Source organism: Silurus aristotelis (genome assembly GCF_946808225.1).
Source record: "Silurus aristotelis genome assembly, chromosome: 2".
Lineage (NCBI taxonomy): Eukaryota > Metazoa > Chordata > Actinopteri > Siluriformes > Siluridae > Silurus > Silurus aristotelis.
The window spans coordinates 24,412,510-24,438,751 of NC_139575.1; the positions used below are offsets into that span (position 1 = coordinate 24,412,510).

The following is a 26,242-nucleotide window of genomic DNA, read 5'->3' on the forward strand; positions in this document are numbered from 1 at the left end:
TTGGTGAAGCTCTGCCAATCTTTACTTTTGAGAGACACTGCCTTTCTAAAGTACACTATATACACACCCAATCATCTTACTCGCTTGGTCAATAAACCTAATTAGTTACTAAATGTTTTACATTATTCTTGTAGTTGAGACTTAAGAATCATCACTACGCTGCCTCTACTGGCCAGCTAGGAACTACAAATAGGAAAGAATGTTCTCCTAAACCTTTAATTACAAGTAATAAATCCCTAAGCGATGAATCTGGAACTTTACATAATACAAAACACACTGGCATATTTAGGCAAGTCTTTATAAAGTTTATCAAAGATGCTCTTTCACAGGATATATACAGATGTGGGAGACCAATTAAAAAAAATTGAGTGGCCCTGTTATGTAATTGGGGCAGTTGCACAGAGTTGGTTAAATTTTTACATAAGCGTGAGGGCCATTTTAACAGTACATAATTTTAAATGATCACTTTTATCTAGTCCAATGCACACTGAAGCTGTTCCATTGGAAACATTTAAATAGGTTGACCTCTACTGACAGTGAGAGTGACATATTATTTAACAAAAAGTATAAACTTGGCCTCAAACACCAAGAGACCAACAGTCTGAATTTCTACTAGTTCTAATACAACAGTTTTATGTAACACTACTGTAAAGAACATAAGTGAAATATAACAGAAAATGGGATAAAAAAGTTTTTTTTTATGTCAGAAAAAAACAATCAGAAATAAAAATATGCTTACACAAAGAAGGTGTTTGGAAGAATAATGTACACAAAACACAATTACTAAATTAGGTCGGAAGTCTTTAAGGGAAATATTGAAATGCCTTTTTAAACAAAATGATAAAAGCTTTAAAAAATATATCCACTGTTACCACTAGAGGGCACTTTTCCTCCCACATACTACTTATCATGTGGCCCTTAAAAGTGGTAGGGTGTGTGGGTAACCCAGTTGGACATCTGGTCTTTGGTACGCTTGGCAGAGCTGTGAGATGTAAAGATGGATTTGTAGGCCTCAGACTTCTCCTCCATTTCCTGGATGGACCTTTTACTCCCTGCTACAGCAGCAGACTTCACAAGCTTCGAACAGCCAGAGGGACCTGGTGCTATAAGTGATTAAAAGGAGGGAAAAAGATAATTACAAGTAATTATTTGTGGTTAAAGATGTACAGACTTAAGTATGCCCAAGTATTACTTTGGATCAGCAATCATATATTTTACTATGTAGGGTATGAGTAGCACTTGCTTAAAAACAACAGCCAGCATCTTATTATTCCTTTACCCCACACTGTTGTCTCAGTAACAAAAAGCTAAGTAGGCTTTGGAACAGCCAGTATGTCCTCTAGCAAGCTGATTTCATTTCAGCTTAAACTTCCCCAAAGAATTTAGTTCTTTGCTGATTTTCTCTCACACGCTACAAAAAAACAGGCAAGTATAGTGGCACAGGCTTGTTTTGAATCATAGAAATGTACAGCTCTACATCTCTATGAGAAGTAGGCAAACTTGGACAAAGGGCTGCACTATTTTGAGTACAATACATCAGGATGTCACATAGTTTTAGCTTGATATTAAATATAAATTTACATTAGTCAATTACAATTGACTGATTTCAATTTATTGATGTGGGATCAGAGCAGACTGGCTATAATTCCTCACACGCACCAATCAGCCTTGGCATCCATGGCCTTGTTAGACAGTTCACTGATTGCTCTTTCTTCGACTGTTTTTAGTTGGTATTATTCACCGCATACTGGAAATACCTCACAAGATCTGCTGTTTTGGAGAGGTCCTATCCAGTTGTCTAGTTGCTCAGATCCTCATGCTTGCCCATTTTCCATGCATTATACACATCAACTCTGAAAACTGACTGTTTACTCACAGACTAATTTATCCTACACCTCCCTAATTGGCTCCAACTTCCTATACTCCCTCCTTGGTTAGAATATTTGGTTTTGGGTGTGATGGTCTGGTGTTGAGTTTAGTCATTTCGAGATGCCTAAGAGTGTAATTTTGGTCTCATCTGACAGCATCACATTCTCCCAAGCCTTCTCTGAATCATTTAGGTGTTGGTTGGCAAAAACTTTAGACAGGTCTGTTCATGTGTATAACCCTTGAGATCATTAACATGCTACTCCCATGTAATTCTGGGCTGATCCATACCTTTCTCAGAATCATCCTTACCCCATGAGGTGAGATTCGGCATGGAGCTCCAATGCGAGGACGATTAACTTTATTTGTATTTCTTATTCAGTTATCGTGCCAACACTAGTCTCTTTCTCACCAAGCTTCTTGATTGTCTTGTAGCCTATTGCAGCCTTGTGCAAGTCTACAATCTTGTCCCTGATGTCCTTTGACAGCTCTTTGGTCTTGCCCATGCTGGTGGAGAGGTTTGAATTAAATAGGGTGATTCTGCGACGGGTGTCTTTTATACACATAAGTTGATATTAGGAACGCTTTCTTAAAAGGACAGGACTAATTTGGGTGTGTGGTGGTCAGAATTCTTGCTGGTTGTTAGATCAAATACATATTTCACTCAATCAAATACAAATTAATTTATATATAATAATTTATTATGATTTTATATATATATTTTTTTTCGCTCTGTTGGATTAAACCTACCATAAAAAATCTAGACTGTTAATTTCTTTGTAAAGGGGGTGGGGGGGGGGGTTTAACAAAATGAACAGGGGATTAAATCATTATTTCCCCCACCATATAGTGTGTCTATTAAGTAAAACACAATTAAAATTGTCCACTTAAACAATAAGAGAAACTATGTTTATTCTAACAAACATTTTTTCCATAAATATTCTTCCAATACAGCCATTGATTCCTATTCCAAATAAATACAAACAAATTGTTATTCCTGAAACCTGTGAAACCACTAAAATCCCGCTGTCAGCCATTAATGTGGACCTAAGAACATAAGCAGCTGAAATACCATTAAGCACAATTACTGACAAATTTACACAGGTTGCAAATTTGCCTAGACTTTTACCAATCAACATGTTTGTTCCAAAAAGGGAGAGAGTATAAAAGGAAAAGGACTTGAATGCCACTGTAAAATACAGTGGCGGATCACTGATGCCTTGTACCTGAATGTTTCCGACCAAAGGTTGCCTCTTCCAGGTTGTTCAGACTTTGCCATAAATCGCTCAATATGATGATGAGATAATTATATACCCCAACATTTAAGGTCAGTCACTGAATTTGAACTCTACTGAAATCAGGTTGGTAAAATTGGTTGTAAAAAAACTGGACTGGTTCATCTGCACAAAATCATCTGTTAGCATTTTCAGCCTTGTTCGATTTTACAGGAATTGACTCAGTAGAATTACTTTCTTCAGTGCAGACGTAAAAAAATATTAAAATGTGAGGATGCTGATAACTAAAATACATTTGATTTACTTACAAGGACTTAAAAAGAATTATTACACTAAGGACCCCTATATAACAATAACAAATCAAATATATCAGCGATGTTTCAATTCAAAATCTTAATTTTGTCGATACTTTATAAACAAGCTAGTATCAGATTTGATAACAAGATAGTAAAGCCTGACAATGATAATCATTGCCAGCATTTACGGCATTGTCAGAAGAGTACACAGACTTTCATGATTTTCAATGGTAATGTCTTGTTAAAACAAAGTCTCCTTTTGTGTCAATGACACATTTATCTCCTATGTGAAAAAAACCTACAGAGCACTGCACAGCCTAAGGCTCCCATTACAGAATAGCACAGTCATATGCTTTCTGCTATCGGCCGTTATTAGAACAAACAGTGTCGTGTTTTCAACAGCCAAGTTTATGGTGCCCTAAATGAACAATGTCTAGTATTTACAACAAGCAGAAATATTGCTGCAGTTCTATTCAAACATATGTTGTAAAAGGACAGTTATTGTGAAATCTATACCTGAGTCACTGCTGCTGCTCTCTCCATTTGCTGATTTAGACTCGGACTCTATATACAAATTAGGGGAGGAAAAAAAAAAAAAACACAGTTAACATTAATGTACCAATCAGGATCTAAAATCTTTAAGCAGCAGGTTTCATTGCATTTTGTACGGTGGAATTATGGTACAATTTTTGTTTCTTGGGTGTTACATGGTTACATCACAAGATAATTTAAAATTTCAAAGGTCTTATCGCAATTTTCTGACATTACTAACAAAGCGCATGTACTGGATGCATATACTGGGGAAAAAGCCAAAGGGGTGTGGTTATTAATTTGTTTTATTTATTAATTATTATTATTTTTTTTTTTATACACCCATGACTAATAGTTTGCTTTCGCTTTGCATTTGTTTTCTCTAATAAATCATTGTTGAAACATATGTACTACTGGTCTACAAAACAACATGTATTAATGAATAATATTTGTCAAAACAAGAAGCAGTGTCTAAATAGATATCTAAGAATACAGCACAATACACATGCGTGGCAGTGGGGTACTACAATACCCAAGCACTCTCTCAGTCATCCTAATCAGATTACTGATTTCACACACCCCTAAACCACCTTCACAGTGTTACAGTATTAGGATTAGGGATGCACCGAATATTCGGCCACCGAAAATGGTCCAAAAGTGCATTTTCGGTTTTCGGCCGAAAGACTTTGATCACCCAAACAACATGACGCAAACAGAAACCGCGGCCTGCACATGCTTTCTGAAGCAACATGTCTGTGGTGTGAACGTATTTCAGTATATATGAGAAAGACCCATGGATAGCGATTTGCAAAACATTTAATGCCGAAATTTCAAGAGGGGGTGCGTCTGCAAAGACTTTCTCCGCGTCGGGTTTAATTTATCACCTGAAATCCAAACATCCCGATCGCTATGCTAAATATGAGAGGAACGTGGCACAGAAAAGCAAAACCCCTCAGAGCACGTGCACTCCGTCTGTGGTGGACGTTTTTGAAAAGGCAAGGAAGTTTCCCAGTGATAGTGTCAAAGCAAAGGTCATTAAACAAAAGATTATGGAATTCATTGCCTTAGATGATCAGCCATTCTCTGTCGTCAGACTTCACTGTGATAAAGCAGAGAAGCTAATCTTCATCAAGAAAAACCTGACACTTTACCTCAAGAAGTAAAATGGGCTTGTCGAAATATTTATTATCCATTTTGCACATCTGCAATTCTTGGTGCATTTGTTGCTGTTAAAGTTCTACAGTTAACATATGGGCTATGGCAGACTTTGTTTTGATACACTATTATGTTGTAGGCCTACAGTGAAAATATTGTTGTATTATTAAGCAGTTGCACTTGTTCTGAATGCACTTTGTTTTTATGAAAGAACATATTTAATTTTACAACCTTTCAGCAGGCCAGAGGGCCTGTACATTATTATTAAATGTACACATAAGTACATTTAAGTTAAACATTTCAGTTTGAATTAAAAAAAATTTTATCATGTGCATTGTTGCAATGTGCTATAAATATTTTCATAATTTGTTATTGATTTATTCTTTGAAACTAATTTATGCAATTGAAATGCCTTGATTTTAGTAAGGTTAGTACACAGTCATAGCCATAAATGCAATGGTAATAATAATTGACATAATTGCTTTCCTCTTTTTCGGTTTTCGGTTTCGACCAAGAATTTTTATTTTGGTGCATCCCTAATTAGGACTCACCACCATCACTACCAGTTGATACCAAGCCTTTCAATTGTTAACTGTTTGTCTCTATTTTTGTGATTCTGTCCAGTTATGTTTGCTCATTACCAAAGCTTGTTTGAGTTTTTTTATTTTTGAAGTACGTCTTTTTTGCTATCGTTAATAAAATGATTTTTCATACAGTCCTAGCTGTTTTTTCCAGGTCAAGTGAGGGTCCCAGAAAGCTCAAGTCAAGTCAAGAAGCTTTTATTGTCATTTCAACCATATATAGCTGACGCATTCACAGTGAAATGAAACAATGTTCCTCCTGAACCCTGGTGCTACATACAACAACAATCACAGAAAACAGAAAACACAGGGCTGAGGATTAGTCAAGTCAAGTCAAGTTTATTTCTAAAGCGCTTTTCACAACAGACATGGTCTCAAAGCAGCTTTACAAAAATCAACAGTCAAGGTGAATAATGTGCATTTATCCCTGATGGGTGACATCAAGAGTTTGATCATAAATCTTTCAACAATACAGAACACTGGAGAGTGAGAACTAACATGAGTACTGGAGTATAAGATTATAAGTAATGTTCTTTCCACAGTCTTATACAGCCTTTATGGTTATAAAACTAGGAGCTACTGAGCTCAACATTTGTGATCATCACAGATCCAGCACCAGCTTCTCCATGCCAGAAGCCTTTAAACACTCCAGGAGGTCCAATGTCAAAACTCCACACATGTAGTGGGATCCAATTGGCACTAGTAAGTGACTAGTAAGTGTCCTCGCCACATAAAATGCATTGTGTGCAACCTGGTGCAAACAGTGCAAAGACAACAAGACAGTATAAGACAAATACACAAAACAAAAAAAAACTAAATAGCACCGTCAGTAAATCTGTTGTATATTGCACACTGTGGAGTGTAAGAGACGTAAAGTGAACACTGTAAGGTTGCCCAGTTCAGAGTGGTAAAGTGCAGGAATAGACGATCGCCATCCATAGCTTTTATTTGCTTTTCCAGCAGGTGTTACTAGTTAGACTAGTTAGACCTGAGGCAGATAAAGTGTGGCAGTGTATGCACTTTTTTTGCATACACTTCCCACAAGAAATGCATTTAATCTGGGCATATAATCTGATAAACAACTATGTGTAAGGCAAGTGAAAGACAAACTTTAGTACTGCCGCCTCTGGATACCACAAGTACTACATAATGTTATATGGGCTATTTTTGGCACCAGCAGTGTTTATCTTGGCATTGGCCAATGCCAAGATAAACATTCAACATTCTGGTCTACTCCAGAGATCAAAAAGGTCTTGCTTCAGTTACTCGAACGCCATTTCTACGTTTCGTGTGCACAAGGAATTAGCACAAGACTCAGGAATCAGCATCTAACTACACATCTCTGAATGCAGAATCGGCATTCCGCAAGCATGCCGCTGATGACCAGGGACAATACCCAAACTCTCACGCACCAGATTACTGATTAAACACACCTGGACTCAACTGCTTTACCAGCACACCCTCCCTATAAAAAAAGACTCTCAACACACACATTCATTCTAAATTAAATGTCATTTAGTACCAGTCGATACTAAGCGCTAGAATCTCTTTTAGTCTCTCTGGTTTCGATGTAGTTTGGATTTCTCTCGTTGTGATTAGGTCCAATTCTTATTTGCTCCATGCCCTTTTTAAATTATATTAATCTTGTTAAGAAAATCACTAAATACTTGCACTTGCATACTCTTCTAATTTCTGTCAACTATACCAAAGAATAAAATATCTATATACTTTACCTTTTGGTTCTGGTGATTTAAAAACAGTCTCAAGAGCCTTGGTTTTCTTCGACTTCTATGGGAATAAAGTACTATATTAAACACTAGAAATACATGGTACACACATTCTACACTGGCAATACCAGGCAGGTTTGTGAACAGAATATAGCTAAATATTTTATTGTACAACAGATATGGGACTATATAACAAAATGACAAAGAAGCAGAATTCTACCTTTGCTGTTTTAGCTTTAGCCCTTCTCTCCTCCATTGCCTTCTTTAGCTTTTCTTGCTCTTCTTTGCTTCCATTCAGGACCACAAGATCATCTTCGTGAAAGGGGTCTCCACACTATGAAACAGTAGATAGTGCAGAAGTTTAAAACCAATGAAACAAATCTTCACACTTATATGAGCTCTTATACCAAGCAGGCATAACATTATGACCACCTGCCTAATAGTGTTGGTCCCCTCTTTCCTGCCAAAACAGTCCTGACCTGTCGAGCATTAACAGCATTTACTTCTTCAGCAGGTTTGGCTACAGTAGTTTGACCACACGGGCCAGCCAACCCTATCGCTGGTTCACCACTGTTTTTCCTTGAAACACTTTTGTTAGATACCGCTGCAGACCAGGAACAGCTCAAAGGAGTTGTTTTGGAGATGCTCTGATCCAGTCGTCTAGCCATCACAATTTAGCCCTTGTCAAACTCAAATCCTTATCCATTTTTCCTGTTTCTAATACATCAACTTTGAGGACAAAATGTTGCTGCCTGATATATTCCACCCACTAATAGGTGCCATGATGAAGAGATAATCAGTGTTATTCACTCATGTTATTCACTTATCGATCATAATGTTATGCCTGGTGAGTGTAGTTTTGAACATTATGTAAGAATGAGGTGTCTTGCTGTATTGCTGCAAAGGTTTACTTTAACAAAAGTGTGATTAAAATTTTGGTAGCTTCTCATTTGGATCTTTTATGAACATTTTCTTTCTAGAATTACACATTGTATGTATTAAAATATGCAAATGTATATATAAATATGCCTCAAAATAATGACACAAAACACATGTAGGGTATTTTAGCCAATTATGGATTTTTGGTCAATCTAGTGAAGCGAGTTTCTGATAGGGTGATGATCATGAAGGTGGAAGTTGAAGGGATGATGATAAATGTCATCAGTGCCTATGCTCCACAAGTTGGCTGTGAGATGGAGGAGAAGGAAAGATTCTGGAGTGAATTAGATGAAGTGGTAGATGTTGTACCTAGGAAAGAACGATTGGTGATTGGGGCAGACTTTAATGAGCATGTAGGTGAAGGGAACAGAGGTGATGAGGAGGTGATGGGTATGTATGGCTTTAAGGAGAGGAATGTGGAAGGGCAGATGGTGGTAGATTTTGCTAAAAGGATGGAAATGGCAGTGGTGAACACTTATTTTAAGAAAAAGAAGGAGGATCATAGGGTGACGTATAAGAGTGGAGGAAGGTGCACACAGGTGGACTATGTGCTATGCAGGAGATGCAACCTAAAGGAGATTGGAGACTGTAAGGTGTTGGCGGGGGACAGTGTAGCTAGACAGCATCAGGTGGTGATCTGTAGGATGGTTTTGGAGGCGAAGAAGAAGAGGAGGAGAGTGAGGACTGAAAGAAGAATAAGATGGTGGAAACTGAAGGAGGAAGAGTGTAGTGTGAGGTTCAGGGAAGAGGTCAGACAGAGGCTCAGTAGTGTTAAGGAGGTGTTGGATTATTGGGCAACTACTGCAGGAGTGATGAGGGAGGCAGCTAGAAAAGTACTTGGTGTAACATCTGGAAATAGAAAGCAAGACAAGGAGACGTGGTGGTGGAATGAGGAAGTGCAGGAGAGCATAAGGAGAAAGAGGTTGGCAAAACAGAAGTGGGATAGACAGAGTGATGAGAAAAGTAGGCAGGAGTACAAGGAGATGCGGCAGCAGGTTAAGAGGGACATGGCGAAAGCCAAGGAAAAGGCATATGATGAGCTGTATGAGAGGTTGGACACTAAGGAAGGAGAAAAGGATTTATACCGCTTGGCCAGGCAGAGGGACCGAGTGGGAAGCATGTACTGCAAGTTAGAGCAGTAAAGGATGGAGAGGGAAATGTGTTGACTAGTGAGGAGAGTGTGTTGAGAAGGTGGAGGGAGTATTTTGAGCAGCTGATGAATGAGGAAAATCAGAGAGAGAGAAGGTTGGAGGATGTGGAGTTGGTGAAGCAGGAAGTAGATAGGATTAGTAAGGAGGAAGTGAGAGCAGCGATTAAGAGGATAAAGAATAGAAAGTCGGTCGGACCAGATGACATACCGGTAGAAGCGTGGAGATGTTTAGGAGAGATGGCAGTGGAGTTTTTGACCAGATTGTTTAACAGGATTCTGGAAGGGGAGAGGATGCCTGAGGAATGGAGAAGGAGTGTGCTGGTACCGATCTTTAAGCATAAAGGAGATGTGCAGTCTTGCAGTAACTACAGGGGAATTAAGTTAATCAGTCACTCCATGAAGTTATGGGAAAGAGTAGTGGAAGCCAGGCTGAGAGAAGAGGTGACCATCTGTGAGCAACAGTATGGTTTCATGCCAAGGAAGGGCACCACAGATGCATTATTTGCTTTGGGAATGTTGATGGAGAAGTATAGAAAAGGTCAGAAGGAGTTGAATTGTGTGTTTGTGGATTTAGAGCAAGCGTCTAACAGGGTGCTGAGAGAGGAGTTGTGGTAGTGTATGAGGAAGTCCGGTGTGTCAGAGAAGTATGTGAGGGTGGTGCAGGACATGTATGAGGACAGTGTGACGGCAGCAAAGTGTGCAGTAGGAACAACAGACTGGTTCAGGGTGAAGGTTGGAGTGCATCAAGGATCGGCCCTGAGCCCTTTCCTGTTTGCAGTGGTGATGGACAGGTTGACGAATGAGGTCAGACAGGAGTCTAAATGGACTATGATGTTTGCGGATGATATTGTGATTAGAGTAGGGAGCAGGTTGAGAAGAGGTACATGCTGCAGAGAAAGGAAATAAAAGACAGTAGGAATAAGAAAGAGTACATGTGGTGGTGGTGAAGGTGGAGGAGTTTAGGTACCTGGGGTCAACTATGCAAAGTAATGGAGAGTGTGTTAGAGAAGTAAAGAAAAGTGTGCAGGCAGGGTGGAGGGGGTGAAGAAGAGTGATTTGTGATAGAAGGGTATCCGCAAGAGTGAAAGGGAAAGTTTATAAAACTGTGGTGAGACCTGCGATGCTGTATGGTTTAGAGACAGTGGCATTGACTAAAAGACAGGAGGTGGAGCTGGAGGTGGCAGAGTTGAAGATTTTGAGATTTTCATTGGGAGTGACGAGGATGGACAGGATTAGAAACTAGTTTATTAGAGGGACAGTGCATGTAGGACGTTTTGGAGACAAGGTGGGAGAGGCACAATTGGCAACATTCCACAGGCCACAATCAACAACCTGATCAACTCTATGCAAAGGAGATGTGTTGCTTTGTGTGAGGAAAATGGTGGTCACACCAGATACTCACTGGTTTTTCAAAGGAGAAGTGCTCACTAAGACAAATTTAGACAGATTCGAGAACAACATTTTAGAGAAATAGGCTTTTTGTGTACATAGAAAAAGTCTTAGATCTTTGAGTTCAGCTAATAAAAAATGAGGGCAAAAACAAGTGTTGCGTTCAAAATTTTGTTTAGTATATAATCTGATTTAGGAGTAGAAAAGTAGTACATTACATTGTTCACAGTGTGTGTAGAAAAGTGTATTTAATGTCACTCCAATAACAGGGAAGCAACCTGATAGTTGAAAAGATGAAGGGTTAAACTTGGCAGTTGAGCAGGTGTTTATAATCATTCAGATGTATTTACTTAAAAACATTTAAATCATTTAACACAAGCAAGCGTGTCTGAATGACTCTTGTGACTCAGTGTCTTGTGGGAGGAGAATGAAGAAAAAGTGGCATGTGGCCAAGCAAGCCGATTATGCCTCAACCTGTCTCAACCTCTCTCTCTCCCTCTCTCTTTCTTGCAGAAGGGTCAAAAGCCCAGTGAAGAAAGAATAGTACGTTGATTATTTAGTGAACTTTAATTACATAGCATGCGTTGGCTGCACTTGTAGCACACTACATCTAACTGACTGGCATTCAACAGGTATGACTCCCCTCTGCGTGGCTTGTGTGAGGTTAGACTGGAGCGGACGTTCCTGAAGGTCAACGTTCTTTAACGCTTATAAATTTGTTATCTTGAAAGGAATCTGCCTAGCCTTAAAAGGTAAGAGTAGTTTCTGGTTGATGTATTAAAAAAAAAAAAACGTGTAATTGGAGATATCCATGTAGTCCAATAGATCAAATATTTAAAGGTGAAAAGCTATTACAGGTGATAAAAACTGCTGTAAAATAAGTTTGTCTGTTCTAGATATCAACTTAGCTAATCTGAGTGAAACGAATGTGAAAAAAATTAGTAGGAAAGAAAGGATCAAAAAAATTAAGTGTTAGTTATTTTTCAAATCCATCTCCTTTTTCCTGTTATAAAATTGCATTTTGCCCAAAAAAAAAAAATAGGAGTATTAAACTTATTTTGACATTTATACAAGTTTCAAATTAGTGTTGTTCAATGGCAAATAATTTAGCTAATTCTAAGAAATACACCTACCTGCAAATATAGCTTGAAATGATTAAGAATAACTAGAAATAAGTAACATAATTATAAAAAGTTGTGTTTTTTACAGCGTAATCCTATAATAGGAAACACAACTCAATATTTTCACGTGCCAAAATGTCTTTTTTTTATATGATGCATAAAAGGTCATAGAAAAAATTGCAATTAAACTCAAACTAAAGTCTAAAATAGATGCATTTTGTATGAAACATTAGGGCTACAGTTTACGTCTTCGTTTGTTCTGAGGTAGGAAAAGTATGTGTGTGTAATCATTTGCATGTCGGTTACAACTGGAAATAAAGGCAACCAGTTATTTGTCTCAAACCCAAAACACACAAAAAAAAACAAAACAAAAAAAAAAAACACAAAACATTACACTTCCTCAAACTAAAAAGACCACAGAGGAAATGCATTAACGTCGTTAAACATCGTGCTGATTCAATGAAGATAAAATGATTTGTAACGCAAACTTTAGCATGCAAAGTTTTATCTTTGTAAACCTGCTGTGAATATGGGGGGGCAACCATATCAATGTATACAAGCTGTTATTGCATGCAGTGACAGCATGATTTTTAAACTGTTTTACAATGGTGTAAAAACTTGATGTTGCCGCACCACTACAATCAATATTTCCTTCATCTGGTATTTGCTGAAAAAAAAGTTCACATCTTTACATCGTGAATTCGCAGGTCGGAATTCACCAAACTTGAACTTTGAAATGCAGTTAAATGTGAAACAACGTTGCGATTAACTTGTGTTTCTAGCTCCAGCAATCACAAGAGTGTGAATGGAAGTCAGTGGAACAAAAACTGCTTCGGACTTGACATTTTACGATAAGTCATTTGTCAAACACAACATCTAAGCAGTTGTATGTTAAGGGCCTATGCTTAAGGGCAATCTTGGTATTACTGGTATTCGAACTCACAACCTTTTTAATCAGAAGCCCAGCATCTTAACCACTGTGCTAGCTATTTCAGTATATTTAGAAGTGTCTACAGTTTTGCAAAGATAAATGAATTTCCTGGAAAAAGCAAACCCAGAAGCATTTAAATAACAATTCTAGTAAATTCAGCCAAGAGCCTGTGTACTTTACATTACCTATTAATTTTGTTTACTCATTTCAGGTGGTCCTATGTTGTCAGGTCTGCTTTGAAGCAAGATTATGCTTCAGTTTGACAAAGCCAGAACAAGTTTTCTTTTATGCCTTGGTGTCAACATCTTTATCGTTCTAGTCATTTATTTTAAGGTCAGGTTTTCAAATGCGCCAAAGGCTGCGTCTGTCTTGAGCTGCCGTCCATTCCCAGAAAACTGTAAAGTTTTGCCACCTACCACCCCTTACACAAGTTGGGAAAGAACAGAATGTCAGAACTTTAGCTACTTCAACAGTCCACTAAACTGCTCCCATATGCAACACAAGTTTCACTTTATTATGAAGACCCTGAGCAAAGAAGAGGAAGACTACCCTCTGGCCTTCATCATCACTATTCACAAAGACCTGGAGATGTTTGTACGTCTGCTCAGAGCCATTTATGCACCACACAATGTTTACTGTATTCACATAGATGCCAAAGCTCCAAAAGACTACAGAGTAAGTGTTGAGAGATTGGCAGACTGTTTTCCAAATGTCTTTCTATCCTCAGTTAGCGAGACAGTGACCTATGCAGGATTTTCCCGCCTGAAGGCTGACATTAACTGTATGGAGGACCTGGTGAAGTCTCCAGTCAAATGGAAAAAAGTGATAAACCTGTGTGGCCAGGATTTTCCTGTCATGAGCAACCTGGAGCTGGTCTGGTATATGCAGGATAAAGAATGGATCGATAATAATATGAGTCCAGGTATCAAACAGCCAACTTACATGCGATACAGGACTGAAATACAACACAAGGAAGTAACAGGTCAACATGTGGTACCCTTGGACCCAAATAAAAAAAAGTCCCCTGCTCCACACAACCTGGAGATCTACTTTGGCACAGCCTACTACAGTCTAAAAAGAGAATTTGTGGAATATGTCCTTAACAGCACAGTGGCCAAAGACCTGTTGGAATGGTCTAGGGATACCTACAGCCCTGATGAGCATTTCTGGATAACGCTTAACCATGTGAAAGGTAAGATCAAACTACTCCTGAAAATAAAAATTTGATTTTCAAGTTTCGATTGTTTTTTCGAAACAGTCACAAAATACGAGATATGTTCACACTGTTTCAATTCTTCACAGAGGCCCCTGGCAGTGAGGTAGATGGCGAATGGAAGGGTAACATTCGCGCCATTAAATGGAGAGACCAAGAAGGGACAGCACACCAAGGCTGTAATGGTATGACATTTACAAAACAAAACTCATCAGCCACCACCTGAAGCCTTTTTAATATCTAGTGTAAACACCCATGTGTTAAACATCAATAATGCTAAACACTATTTGTCCCCACAGGAACTTACATCAGGGATATCTGCATCTACAATATTGAGGATGTACCCTGGATAATTGAGAGCAACTGCATGTTTGCTAACAAGTTTGAGAGCACAAGATTTCCTGAAGCTCTGGACTGCCTGGAACAGTGGCACAGGCACAAAGTCTTACAGCAGGCAAAGGTTCCCATTCAGTCATCATGGAAACTCACAAGAGAAATGCAAAGGTACCAGGCAGGAAGAAAAAGAGATAAGGTCACAGTTAATTTGTAAACTAAAATTGCTTTACATTGAATAATTAACCCATTGACCAAGAGCTATTGATAAGATAGGTCGAAATGATATACAAAGCTGTTTTATATTTACTAAAACGTGGCTGTAATTACATTTTAAGGAACTTCAGAAGAAGTGTTAAGAACACTGACCATACACAATATTCATTGCTTAAGGTTGTGTTATTTATAACGTTTAAATTAAACTACTCATTTGTCTTCTTTTGTCTTCTTTTATACCTGAAACTATATTATGGGGGGGGGGGGGGAGGTTTAATTTACAACTATTGCTATTTAGATTTCCAGAGCTACATACTGGTTTTCCTCACATGTCCACTGATCTGAAGAAGTCACTCAATGAATGAACAAATGTTGCATTGTCATATACAAATTTACTATGGCATTTACCTAAAACCAATTTTTTATTAGTTTCTCTGCATTTCAATTATCTTTGAGTCATTGGTGTTATTTTTCCTCTTTGTGATAGCTATTTTACACAGCCAAAAATTGTATTGCATACTGATTCAGACTGGAGCTTTGTCTTGCTAACACTGAAATATCCACTCAAATGTAGAGTGGAACTGTCCTTCAGAATGAAGAGGAATTTTGATTTTGCCAGATGCATTGGTTTACGTATTTCTAGAACCGCTGATCTGGGATATTTAAGCACAATCTGTGGAGTGAATTGTGCAATAAACAAAAGTGTCACTTCTACAGATGGAAACATCTTGTCAATAAGAGATCAGTGGAAGATAACCAGACTGGTTTAACCTAACAGAGAGGCTGCACAAACTCAGATAACCACTCTGTATAAACAGGTCAACCCTTGAGCTGGATGGAGTGGGCAACTAAAAACTGGGAAAAAAAAGAAAGAAAAAAAAAGAAAAACAGCCAGTTCTGATTATTTTTACTTTCTGCTGAGGTGGTTGGTAAAGAATTTGGTGCGGTTATTAGCAATATAAATTGAATAACCATTGTCTATTTAGATATTGTGGCTGACAATGTTTGACCCTTCATTACCACAGTTTGCCAATTGTCTAAGAGGTCAAACTGGTTTCAAACTGTCAAACTGGTTTCATGAACATGACAATGAGCTCTTTATTAGTCTTCTGAGTCACTGGGAACACCCTTGAAACGTGGAATAACAGGAGATTATTTTAAGTAATCCACACCACAATATGTAATCACGTGTGGTTAGTATTTCATCATTTAGTAAATCTACCATGTTACTTATTTCCAGTAAAGAAGCAGTCCAAGCATAACATTTTGAATTAAAAGGGGCTGTCCCATGTATCCTACAATATAGCAATCTGAAGAGCAAACCCACATAGTGCAGAAAACAAATGCCAACGAAGCAACCAAAGCTAACAAGGGAAGACTAACAACATAAGCCATGGAATTCCACAACATGCTCAAAAATTTGTGATTTTTAATCGGTTACAATCAATTAGTCACTATAATAGTTTTTTTTTTATTATTATTATTTATTTAATAGGTGACCATCTGTGAGCAACAGTATGGTTTCATGCCGAGGAAGAGCACCACAGATGCCTTATTTGCTTTGAGGATGTTGATGGAGAAGTATAGAGAAGGACAGAAGGAATTGCATTGTGTATTTGTGGATTTAGAGAAAGCGTACGACAGGGTGCCGAGAGAGGAGTTGTGGTATTGTATGAGGAAGTCCGGTGTGTCAGAGAAGTATGTGAGGGTGGTGCAGGACATGTATTAGGACAGTGTGACGGCAGTGAAGTGTGCAGTAGGTACGACAGACTGGTTCAGGGTGAAGGTTGGACTGCATCAAGGATCGGCCCTGAGCCCTTTCCTGTTTGCAGTGGTGATGGACAGGTTGACGGACGAGGTCAGACATTAGTCTCCCTGGACTATGATGTTTGCAGATGATATTGTGATTTGTGGTGAGAGTAGAGAGCAGGTTGAGAAGAGCCTGGAGAGGTGGAGAAATTCGCTGGAGAGAAGGGGAATGAAAGTCAGTAGGAGTAAGACAGAGTACATGTGTGTGAATGAGAGGGAGGGCAGTGGAGTGATGCGGTTGCAGGAAGAAGAGGTGGAGAAGGTGGAGGAGTTCAGGTACCTGGGGTTAACAGTGCAAAGTAATGGAGAGTGTGTTAGAGAAGTAAAGAAAAGAGTGCAGGCAGGGTGGAGTGCGTGGAGAAGAGTGACAGGAGTTATTTGTGATGGTAGGTTATCTGCAAGAATGAAAGGGAAAGTTTATAGGACTGTGGTGAGACCTGCGATGTTGTATGGATTAGAGACAGTGGCATTGAGTAAAAGACAGGAGGTGGAGCTGGAGGTAGCAGAGCTGAAGATGTTAAGGTTTTCGTTGGGAGTGATGAGGATGGACAAGATTAGAAATGAGTTTATTAGAGGGACAGCACATGTAGGATGTTTTGGTGACAAGGTGAGGGAGGCGAGATTGAGATGGTTTGGACATGTGCAGAGAATGGACATGAATTATATTGGTAGAAAAATGCTGAAGATGGAGCCACCAGGTAGGAGGAAAAGAGGAAGGCTCATGGATGTGGTGGGGGAAGACATGCAGGTAGTTGGGGTGAAAGAGGCAGATGTAGAGGACAGGGTGGTATGGAGACGGATGATCCGCTGTGGCGACCCCTAATGGGAGCAGCCGAAAAAAGAAGAAGTCGTCACTATAATAGTTTTTATAATAGTTTTCGGTTTTGAGCATAATAGAGGGAACACTGAGGTCTAGTGAGGAGGCTTGGCATGAAGTGAGTTCCAATTCACTCTAAAGGTGTTGGGTGAGGAGTTTCAGGATCAGTGCAACCCACTTGAGTTCTTACACACACCACCTTTGACAAACAATATTATTACAGAGCTTGGATTGTCATGCTGGGACAGGTTTGATCCCTTACATTTTTTGTTATTCTTGATTCTAGAGCATACAAAGACATTCTTGATCATTGCGTGTTTGCATGGTTGTGGCAACAGTTTAAAGAAGGTCAACATAGGGGTACGATGGAGCAGTTCACCCAACCTTTGTCATTTTATTTACTTTATTATCTTAACCAGATGACAGAAGCTGCCGGGTCTTGAGATGTTATTAGACTGCCTCACACCCACAGTCAAACATGGGGGCGGAAGCTTAACGGCTCAGGGGTTGATTAGAGCAGGGAAGGTTTGAGACTTATTCCAGGTGAAAGGAATCCTGAACCGATATGTTTACCTTCTGCAGGCAACAAGACAAAGACCCAAAGTGTATGTCCAAGCTCTGTAAGCAAAACAGTCAGATGGAGCTATTTATCATAAAATGGCCTGCCCAATCCTTGGATGTTTTGGTGCATTTTTTGTGAATTACGGTTTTCCTGTGGATTTGAAATGAAGGCAAATTGTGTGCTTTTGTGCACATTCTTCGAGAAAGAAAACACAAAAGTATAAATGCAACTGTTTTGAACTGCCCTTTCCTCACAATGGCCACCTTTTCATGAAAGGTCCGTCTTGGAAATGTCCATGTAAGCGGATCTGCAACCAAATCAATTTATCCTCCTCTGTCCACCAGTGGGGAATGAAAAACATCTATTAAATCCAAGTGAATATATTAAAATGTTAGACATTATAGTGTTTGCTATAAAAGTTGTTTGCAAGCTCTGATGAGTGTCTGTAAACAGCAGAGGTGGGAAGTAACGGAGTACAAATACTTCGTTACTGTACTTAAGTAGATTTTTTGGGTATCAGTACTTTACTCCACTATTTTTTTTTACTCCACTAAAACTTTTTACTTTTACTCATTACATTTTTACACAAATATCTGTACTTTTTACTAATTACATTTTCAAAACCGGCTCGTTACTTTAGTTTTAATCCATTGATTTGGTGAAATATATTTTTTATTTTCACTGCGCGCCGATTTCAGCCGAACAACCGATTTCCTGTGACTGCGCGTCTTTTTCAATCCGCTGGTGTATAAAGTCCTGACTCTCACTCTTTACGAACATAAGAATCAGCAGGCAGAAGGCAGTAAAAAGTTTGGGGTTTAACGTGGATGAGACAGAGGGAGTCAGTGATGTAAACATGACTGAGAACAGACACATTCATGATGATCATCATCTTTTCTCTGCTTGTGTTTTATATGTGGATCTTCAGCCTGAATACGTTCATTCGGTAACAACATATTTAATTAGTTTTGTATTAATATATATATATATACATACATACATATATATATATATATATATATATATATATATATATATATATATATATATATATATATATATATATATATATATATAGCTGTCAAAATTCAAATTATTTTAAATAGTATTTAATACTAAATAATATTATTTTAATACTATTTAGTAGCACTAAATAGTATTAACGCACCATTAATTTAGCGCGCATTTTTGTTTTTACCATTTTAATTAAAAAATATAAATACATAAACAAATAACCAAATATAAAAGAGGCAAAATTAAAACCTCCAGCAAAACATACACTTATTCACGACGTCCCTTCTTTACTTAAATATTAAATAAATAAATAAACTCCACCGAAAAATAATTTTAATCAGTAAACTTTTGTTTTATTTCTGCACAAAGTCTCAAATCAAACACCAATTCCGCAATTAACAATTAATCCTCTGAGTGGCGCTTTGTGGGTTTTTCCCTCATAATGGCGACACGAACTTAAATTACTGTCTTTATTGATCGTACAGATAAAAACAAAACATCATTCAAATCTGTAAAATGTCTATGATTGTGTATATATATATATATATAAAAGCTTCTTGACTTGAAGAGGTGCACTTTCTCTGGTATCACCTCATTAACTGTGCATGTGGAAACATAGCAAAGGCTCTTAATGATGTCCACACATCTCTGCACTGTTATAGCCTTTATATTTAATCACTGTACATATGCTTACATACATATCACATGCTGTACATATGCTACATATTTATCTGTACTATTTGCACGATTGCTACTTTTTGCACTTCTGGTAGATGCCAAACTGCATTTCGTTGCTGTGTACCTGTACTATGCAATGACAATGTTCCATCCATCCATCTGTCTGTCTGTCTGTCTGTCTGTCTGTCTGTCTGTCTGTCTGTCTGTCTGTCTGTCTGTCTGTCTGTCTGTCTGTCTGTCTGTCTGTCAAATTTTAATATGATGTGAGGTCCAGTTAACAGCTAAAACGGGTAGAAGTAATAACTACTTTTTTACTTAAGTACATGTCAGAGCCAAGACTTCTTTACTTTTACTTAAGTAAAAAGTTATAATCAGTACTTCTAATTCAGCAACTTTTACCCAAATATTTTAAAACATGAGTATCTGTACTTCTACTTAAGTAATGGATGTGTGTACTTTTGCCACCTCTGGTAAACAGACACTCCCCTTGTACTTGTAGCAGCACACTCGAGGGAACACGATACAATTAAGAGAATGGACTGTTGCCAATATTTTAAATACATTACTGATTATGAAAGTACATTAAAAACGCAAGTCAGCGATTCTGATGAATTTGCGGCAGCAGAGCAGTGTGTTCCAAAACTTTTGACAGACACTGTACATATGAAAAGGGTGTGTTCTTAAATGGTATTTTACAGCCTTTGTTTTGAGAGGCATTCATGTTAGCTGCCAACAACTATATGTCACTCACTGCTTGTGTTAATGCTGAAAAATGCAATGTTTTTACTTGTGTGCCTCAACCTCCGGAAATCTTGCACTACATGCAAACAGGATTATACGCAATTTTATTGGCTGGCTGTGTAATTGCAAAACATAGACAGACAAAGAGGACACCCTCTTTGCAGAAACATTTTGCATTATAGCTGTTTACTATTAAAACCCATTTTACTCAGAGAATCGACTTCAATCAATTAAATCCTAAAATGTCTACTAAATGTCTGAACTAGATCTTAACAGCAAGATAAAAGCTATCTTGTCTTTCTTAACCTAGTGTCAGAGATGCCTAAGAAACATGTTCACCCAGATATTAAGGTAACGGTAGCAAAGCTGGTAAGTATTTCTATAATTATAACAATGCTGAGCTCATTACCATCAACAGCGGCAGATGATTATTTCCTCTGACACATACGTTAATCTACAGATCGCAAAAATCAGATCCTTCTCCAACGTTATGTTATAGCTTCTTACCTTATGACAGATCTCGGTCTTCACTTCCCGGAGAGCTCGTTCTGAAAACACGCAGCCACAGCTTTGTAGGTAGCAAAACCTGTCATGAACAAAATCAATAAATATAAATGATGATTAGAATTTAAGTTAAAGTTTAAGTTAAATGTTTCTATACATTATATAGATTCATTTAGGAAAGTAGGACATGATTGATGGTTTTTTCTTCCTTAAACCAGCCTGCCTAGCAGCAGCAACCTTTTCATGGTCAAAATGTGTTGACAGAGATCACTTTTTTTTCCCTCCCCAAACCTGCTTGCTCATATCTGCCTGACTTTAAGCAGCTGCTTTTTTTGTCTTGTTTTTCTGCTACAACTGTGGCTTTAATCAAGGTGAAGGAAACATGTGCCAGTCCATTTTGCTTTAACCTAAACAATTTAGATGACTTCCATGACAACCACCAAAGCACACCTCCAAATCAATAAAGGAATGGCTTCGCAAAATCAGAGCAAGGTTATTGAATGCTCCAGCCAGAGTTCAGCTCTAAATTTAATGTAAAAGGTTGACCTGAAGAGGGCGGTGTACATCTGGTAAATTCGACAAAGTTAGGATGTGTCTATGACAGACATGGGCAAACTACGGCCCGCGGGCCACACATGGCCCGTTGAGTTGAGAAATGCGGCAAAAATGCTGATTAGCGATGTAATTTTCCATGAATCTGTTATATTAGCGATTAAAATATGACTTATCTAGTGAACGTTAGCTTGTGTACAATAGCTTGTAGCATAGTGCACTGACACTAACACACCAAAGCTGTTTAACATGCAGTGTTTTATTTGGGACGACTTGGTATAATGTTACTTTACATTAACGGTCACATTTAGCATATTGTTTATCTGTGCATTTACTAAATGAGCACTGTGCTACGTCCGAACTGACCCCACTGTATTCTTTTGTATAATCAATTTCTATTCTGTTCTTAAGTGTCTCAATTAATTTTAAATACAATTTTAAACTTTTTTTTAATTCCTTGTTTTGCTGAACCTTCATTGAACCTGAGAAAAACTTTCAAAATAACCATAAGGACGCATGCTACAATAATAATAATAAAAGCTAAGTTTTTCACTGTGGGGACACGGTGTCTTTATAAGTACAATTTGACTATTATTTGTGTCCCCTTCAAAAATTGCTAATGAGAAATTTTATATTTATTGTCTCTCCCTACTGTTAAATGAAATTTACGCAAATGGGTACGGGTAAACATTGTTCAATTTACCTTTCCCCTGTAATGCCCACGTTTCCCCTAAAGATGTCGCACTTCAGCTCTATTGACGTTGTTTGCGTGCAATACTCTCTTCTTCTTTTAGGAGAGCTTAATCTGATACTCTTTAAAAAACTGCGACAGACTTTGATGAACTGGCAAAATAAGGAGTTCAACAACACTGTTCCTATTGAAACTGAACTTGAGTTTTTCTGCTGTGTTTATTGATGCACTGGCAAAAAAAAAAAGAGAACTATGAGAACGAATGTAAGGAAGATGTTCCACACTCAGAGTCTTACCAAAAAAGATTAAATAACACTCAATCATTGTACATTTATTACAGTAAATGTAGGTTGAAAATTCGATCACTAGACCATTTGGCCTAGCTGAATTCTTGTTCATTAATGGCATGTGTACTGGCCACTGGTAGCATCAGAATTAATTTAAAGAATTTCAAGTTTTATATGGACCCCACACCATTTAACTTTTGATAACCGACTATCTTTTTCCAGCAGGTTGTCCATATATGTGTCCCTTTTTTTACCCATCAACTTTCACAGTTAAACAAATTGGGACATCTGGTGTTCAAATAGTGCAACTGCACTGATGTACACTAATCAGCCAAATGCGCAGTAGCTGTGCAATAAAAAAATTATAAAAATTAACCTGATATTGACAAGCATCTTCAGGTAACAGACACATCAATCATCAGAATGGGGGGGAAAGTGTGACTTCCTGAGAATTCCACACATTCAACAGTCGCTATTGTTTACTCAGAATGGTGCTATTAATAAAAAAAATGTAATAAAAAAACATCCAGTCTGGTTTGAACTAACAACTCTGTACAACGGTGGTGAGCAGAAAACCATTTCAGAAAAGACCACAGCAGAATTCAAAAAAAGAAAGCTGATGCACTGGGCTCAAGCTCACTAAATCTGAACAGCTGATGTGTGGCGCCTCATGTGATGAATGTCAAATTCGAAGTCTCATAGAACGCAAGATTTAAATTTGGCAAGAGCAGCATGAAGCAATGAACCCAGCTTGCCAACAATGCAGGCTGGTGGAGACAGATTGTGCAATCATCAATTCCACATCCTATTTCATGACCATAAATTACACAATAGTTACTTCCAGCTAAACAATGCACCATGTCTCAAAGCAAAAAATCTATCTAAATTGGTATTCTTCACTTCTCAGTCACCAGGCATGAACCCGATAAAACATCTGAGATATAGTAGGGTTTGAGATTGACATTCGAATGTCTACGGGAAACATCTGCAGCATTGGCATGATACAATGAGAATCTCAATACATTGTAAGTCTTCATGAAAACACGAGGCTGGTTCGAGAGCAATGGGAGGCGTAACCATCACAATGAATCAAGTCACAATGTACAGTAAATCCCCCGTTTATCCCCCGCGCTGAACGAAAAACAGCGATAAACGGGTGCCACCCCAGAAACGCTATTTTATGTATACAGTACTGTACTGTAATTAACATTTGACTTCATTTTCTAATTAATAATTCTATTTTTATTAATAAATTTCATTATTGAAACATAAAACTCCATAAAAACAATTCCCTTAAGTTCGGGGTTGGATGCGTATAACAGAAATGGACAGTCCAAATCAAAGTGATTTAGTGAGATTGTCCTTAAAGTGTCCATGTGCAGTATGGTGTGGTATAAAGTGACACTGTGCTGTGCAAGTTCAGAGTTGAAGTGACAGTCCAGAGTTATATAATATAATCTAAAATATATAATTTATTTTATAAAATATAAAATAATGTCATATAATAGTGAAAAAAAGTTGTCCAGTACTAGATCCTATAAGGACTGATATTTAATACCCCCACAGCATCATTAATCCCCGACTTGTGCTCACCTCTAACTGTGTGGTTATTCCTGAAGCTAGCATTATGATAACATGACAGTAAAAGAGAGTTTCACTTACTTATGTTTGCCGTTCATTTCCAGTCCCACTACAGGGCAGATAAACATAGAGCAATGCATGTCTTCATAGCAGTCACCCTTAGCATTCCTTCTCTCTCCTTCCCATGCTGGGTTATCAGTCAGGTTCAACTCTTTTATATCCTTTGTGTATAAAAAAAAAACAGAGAGAAATTAAAGAGGTGTGTAAAACCAATACATATCCATAAAATGTTCTTCATATTTTACATTATTTAAGAGCAGATATTTAGTGTTGTGTATTTATCCTGTCCTAATTACATCTCTAACACAGGCACTTTAATCACGTGTAAAGGTGCTATTTGAGTCTGGCTAGCATCCTTCTTTATTTACTTTACAATAACATTTTTAATTGTGAGGTACCAGCATGCTATGCTAGCATTAGAGTTAGAAAACAGTTCTAGTGATGCATTGTAGTGCATTTTGATCTGGTACTTTTACAGTCATGGTATTTGGCTGTTGCGACTCACAGTTATTTCAGTTATATAAATGTGCCGCTGAAGGCTAAGCTGCTAGGCCTTGCTTAAAGTCCAAGCAGCAGCAACTTGGGAGCTTATGAATAGGGCTGTAGCTATCGATTTAAGTAATCGAGTATTCTATCGATTAATCTAATAAAAAGTACTTCTTTTTTTTTAATTAAAGAGCAATACTATATATACACAAGAGAAAGCAAGATAAGTCTTTTAAAATGAACAAGTAATTTGTTTCCTTTTTAGAAAATGTAAATTTTTATTGCTGAAATTGCAAGAGAGTGTGTTTTATGTAAAGTTTGTTTTAGTTTGAAATGATCACAAACTTTGGAAACTTACTGTCTTTTTCTTTGGCTTAAATTTATGGATGCATTTTATGCCACATTACCAAAAATTGCCTAATTTTGACCTTTTTTTCTCGCAATTTTGACTTTTTCTCGTAAACATACGACATTTCTGGTGCATCCACCAGCAACCATGTTGTGGGCCTGAAGTCTGAAGCTGGTGTATGAACGAGGCTCCTCTTCATCTGTCTTGTTGCGTTTCCTCCAGAGCTGATTGTTAGGCAGAGTTCTCCCAGGGATCAGATGCTTAGTTTGATACCATGCGATTCCTTTTTTTAAGTGTAACGCTTTCTGCCACTAGAGATAGGGTGACACTGCCCAATTGGCTAAAAAAATAACCCTCACAAATGCAAGAAATAAAGTTGAAATTAGGCAAAATGCACCGTATGTAGTTAAATGGACTAAATGAATAATTTGCCTTGATGATTTTTTGTATTGTAATTACTCAGGTTACTTAAGGAATTGTTTCAGCCCTAATTACGACCTTCCAACCCAAAATCTAACGTCTTAACCACTGAGCTACCGCTTGGCCTACAGCAACACTTTGCTCTCGCTCCATATGTGAAGTGCAGCAGATGGAAAAAGCGCAACAGAGTTTGAAAAATATAAGTACATAGATTTGTTGCCACACCAACAAGTAGAAGAACCAAATGGAGCTTTTTTTTCTTTTTTTTTTTTTTTACATTTAAACAAACATTGAGTACATACAGGGTGACCTAAAAACATCATAACATCTACTTCTCCAACCTAATAACCATAACGAGCGAATAATAGATTTATAACACATATACATATACATTATATATATATATATATATATATATACATACACACACACACACACACACACACACACACACACACACACATACACTGTATAACATGCTTCTTCTGGACTTTGTATAAAACCAAGAAAATTTGTCAATTGTAGCAAGTTAAAATAGAATTAGACAAACAATTTTTCATATTTTGGTTGATAAAAGTGTTAGTCTTTGGGCTTACCTTGATGGCACGTATGTGTGCAACAACTTCAGTGTTTGGTCTTTCAGCAGATTTATCCAACAGATACTCAATGAGCGCATCTTTATTGTATAGCCTGTTCAAGAAATTCAATTAGGTTCAAAAACAAAGAGAGAGAGCAGCTATTTGTAATAAAAATAAAAAAAGCAGCATTCTTTTACCTCCCGAGTTCACAGGCCACAATAGGGCGGCGTAGCTTCTCTTGGCTCAGGCTGCAGTATTTCCACTTGGCAGCAAGCTCTGCGTTTTTGTCTACCTGAAATAATAATATATATAATAATTTTAATAATAATAAAAAAAATGTATTTAGTCCATTTAACTACACATGGAGCACTGTGGTTCCCCAAGAACCATTAGCACTAACACACCACTTGCTAAACTCTGGACCATTCTG

General features: G+C 37.7%; 2 protein-coding genes across 4 annotated transcripts in view; one reads left to right on the forward strand and one right to left on the reverse strand.

Moving 5' to 3' along the window:
* Positions 1-284: 284 nt before the first annotated feature.
* The window catches only part of rtf2 (replication termination factor 2), a 29,315-nt gene continuing 3,357 nt past the window's right edge, over positions 285-26,242 (reverse strand). Inside the window, exons 2-9 of the mRNA XM_083530798.1 lie at positions 26,010-26,104; positions 25,831-25,924; positions 24,001-24,140; positions 20,812-20,890; positions 7,612-7,725; positions 7,398-7,452; positions 3,914-3,961; positions 285-1,103 (exon numbers count right to left, since the gene is read on the reverse strand). Coding sequence (XP_083386924.1) covers positions 919-1,103; positions 3,914-3,961; positions 7,398-7,452; positions 7,612-7,725; positions 20,812-20,890; positions 24,001-24,140; positions 25,831-25,924; positions 26,010-26,104 — 810 coding nt within the window. The 3' untranslated portion in view covers positions 285-918. The remainder of the gene's footprint in view (positions 1,104-3,913; positions 3,962-7,397; positions 7,453-7,611; positions 7,726-20,811; positions 20,891-24,000; positions 24,141-25,830; positions 25,925-26,009; positions 26,105-26,242) is intronic.
* Positions 11,369-14,943, forward strand: LOC310720178 (beta-1,3-galactosyl-O-glycosyl-glycoprotein beta-1,6-N-acetylglucosaminyltransferase 7-like). 3 transcript variants are annotated; one of them, XM_083530557.1, is made up of 6 exons: positions 11,394-11,412; positions 11,502-11,621; positions 12,698-12,840; positions 13,132-14,113; positions 14,224-14,319; positions 14,434-14,943. In XM_083530557.1, exons 4-6 carry the CDS (start codon positions 13,171-13,173, stop codon positions 14,682-14,684), a joined length of 1,290 nt encoding a protein of 429 aa, XP_083386683.1. In that variant the 5' UTR covers positions 11,394-11,412; positions 11,502-11,621; positions 12,698-12,840; positions 13,132-13,170; the 3' UTR covers positions 14,685-14,943. The 3 variants fall into 3 exon arrangements, with proteins under 3 accessions (XP_083386684.1, XP_083386685.1, XP_083386683.1); XM_083530558.1 differs by having other exon boundaries at positions 11,369-11,621; positions 12,773-12,840; XM_083530559.1 differs by lacking the exon at positions 11,502-11,621 and having other exon boundaries at positions 11,376-11,501.

Excerpts from the sequence above, each read along its gene's own strand:
- LOC310720178 (XM_083530558.1), top strand. The coding sequence starts at position 13,171 with ATGCTTCAGTTTGACAAAGCCAGAACAAGTTTTCTTTTATGCCTTGGT. Across the intron at positions 14,114-14,223 it reads AACGCTTAACCATGTGAAAG|AGGCCCCTGGCAGTGAGGTA; the intron begins GTAAGATCAAAC and ends AATTCTTCACAG. Across the intron at positions 14,320-14,433 it reads AGCACACCAAGGCTGTAATG|GAACTTACATCAGGGATATC; the intron begins GTATGACATTTA and ends TTGTCCCCACAG.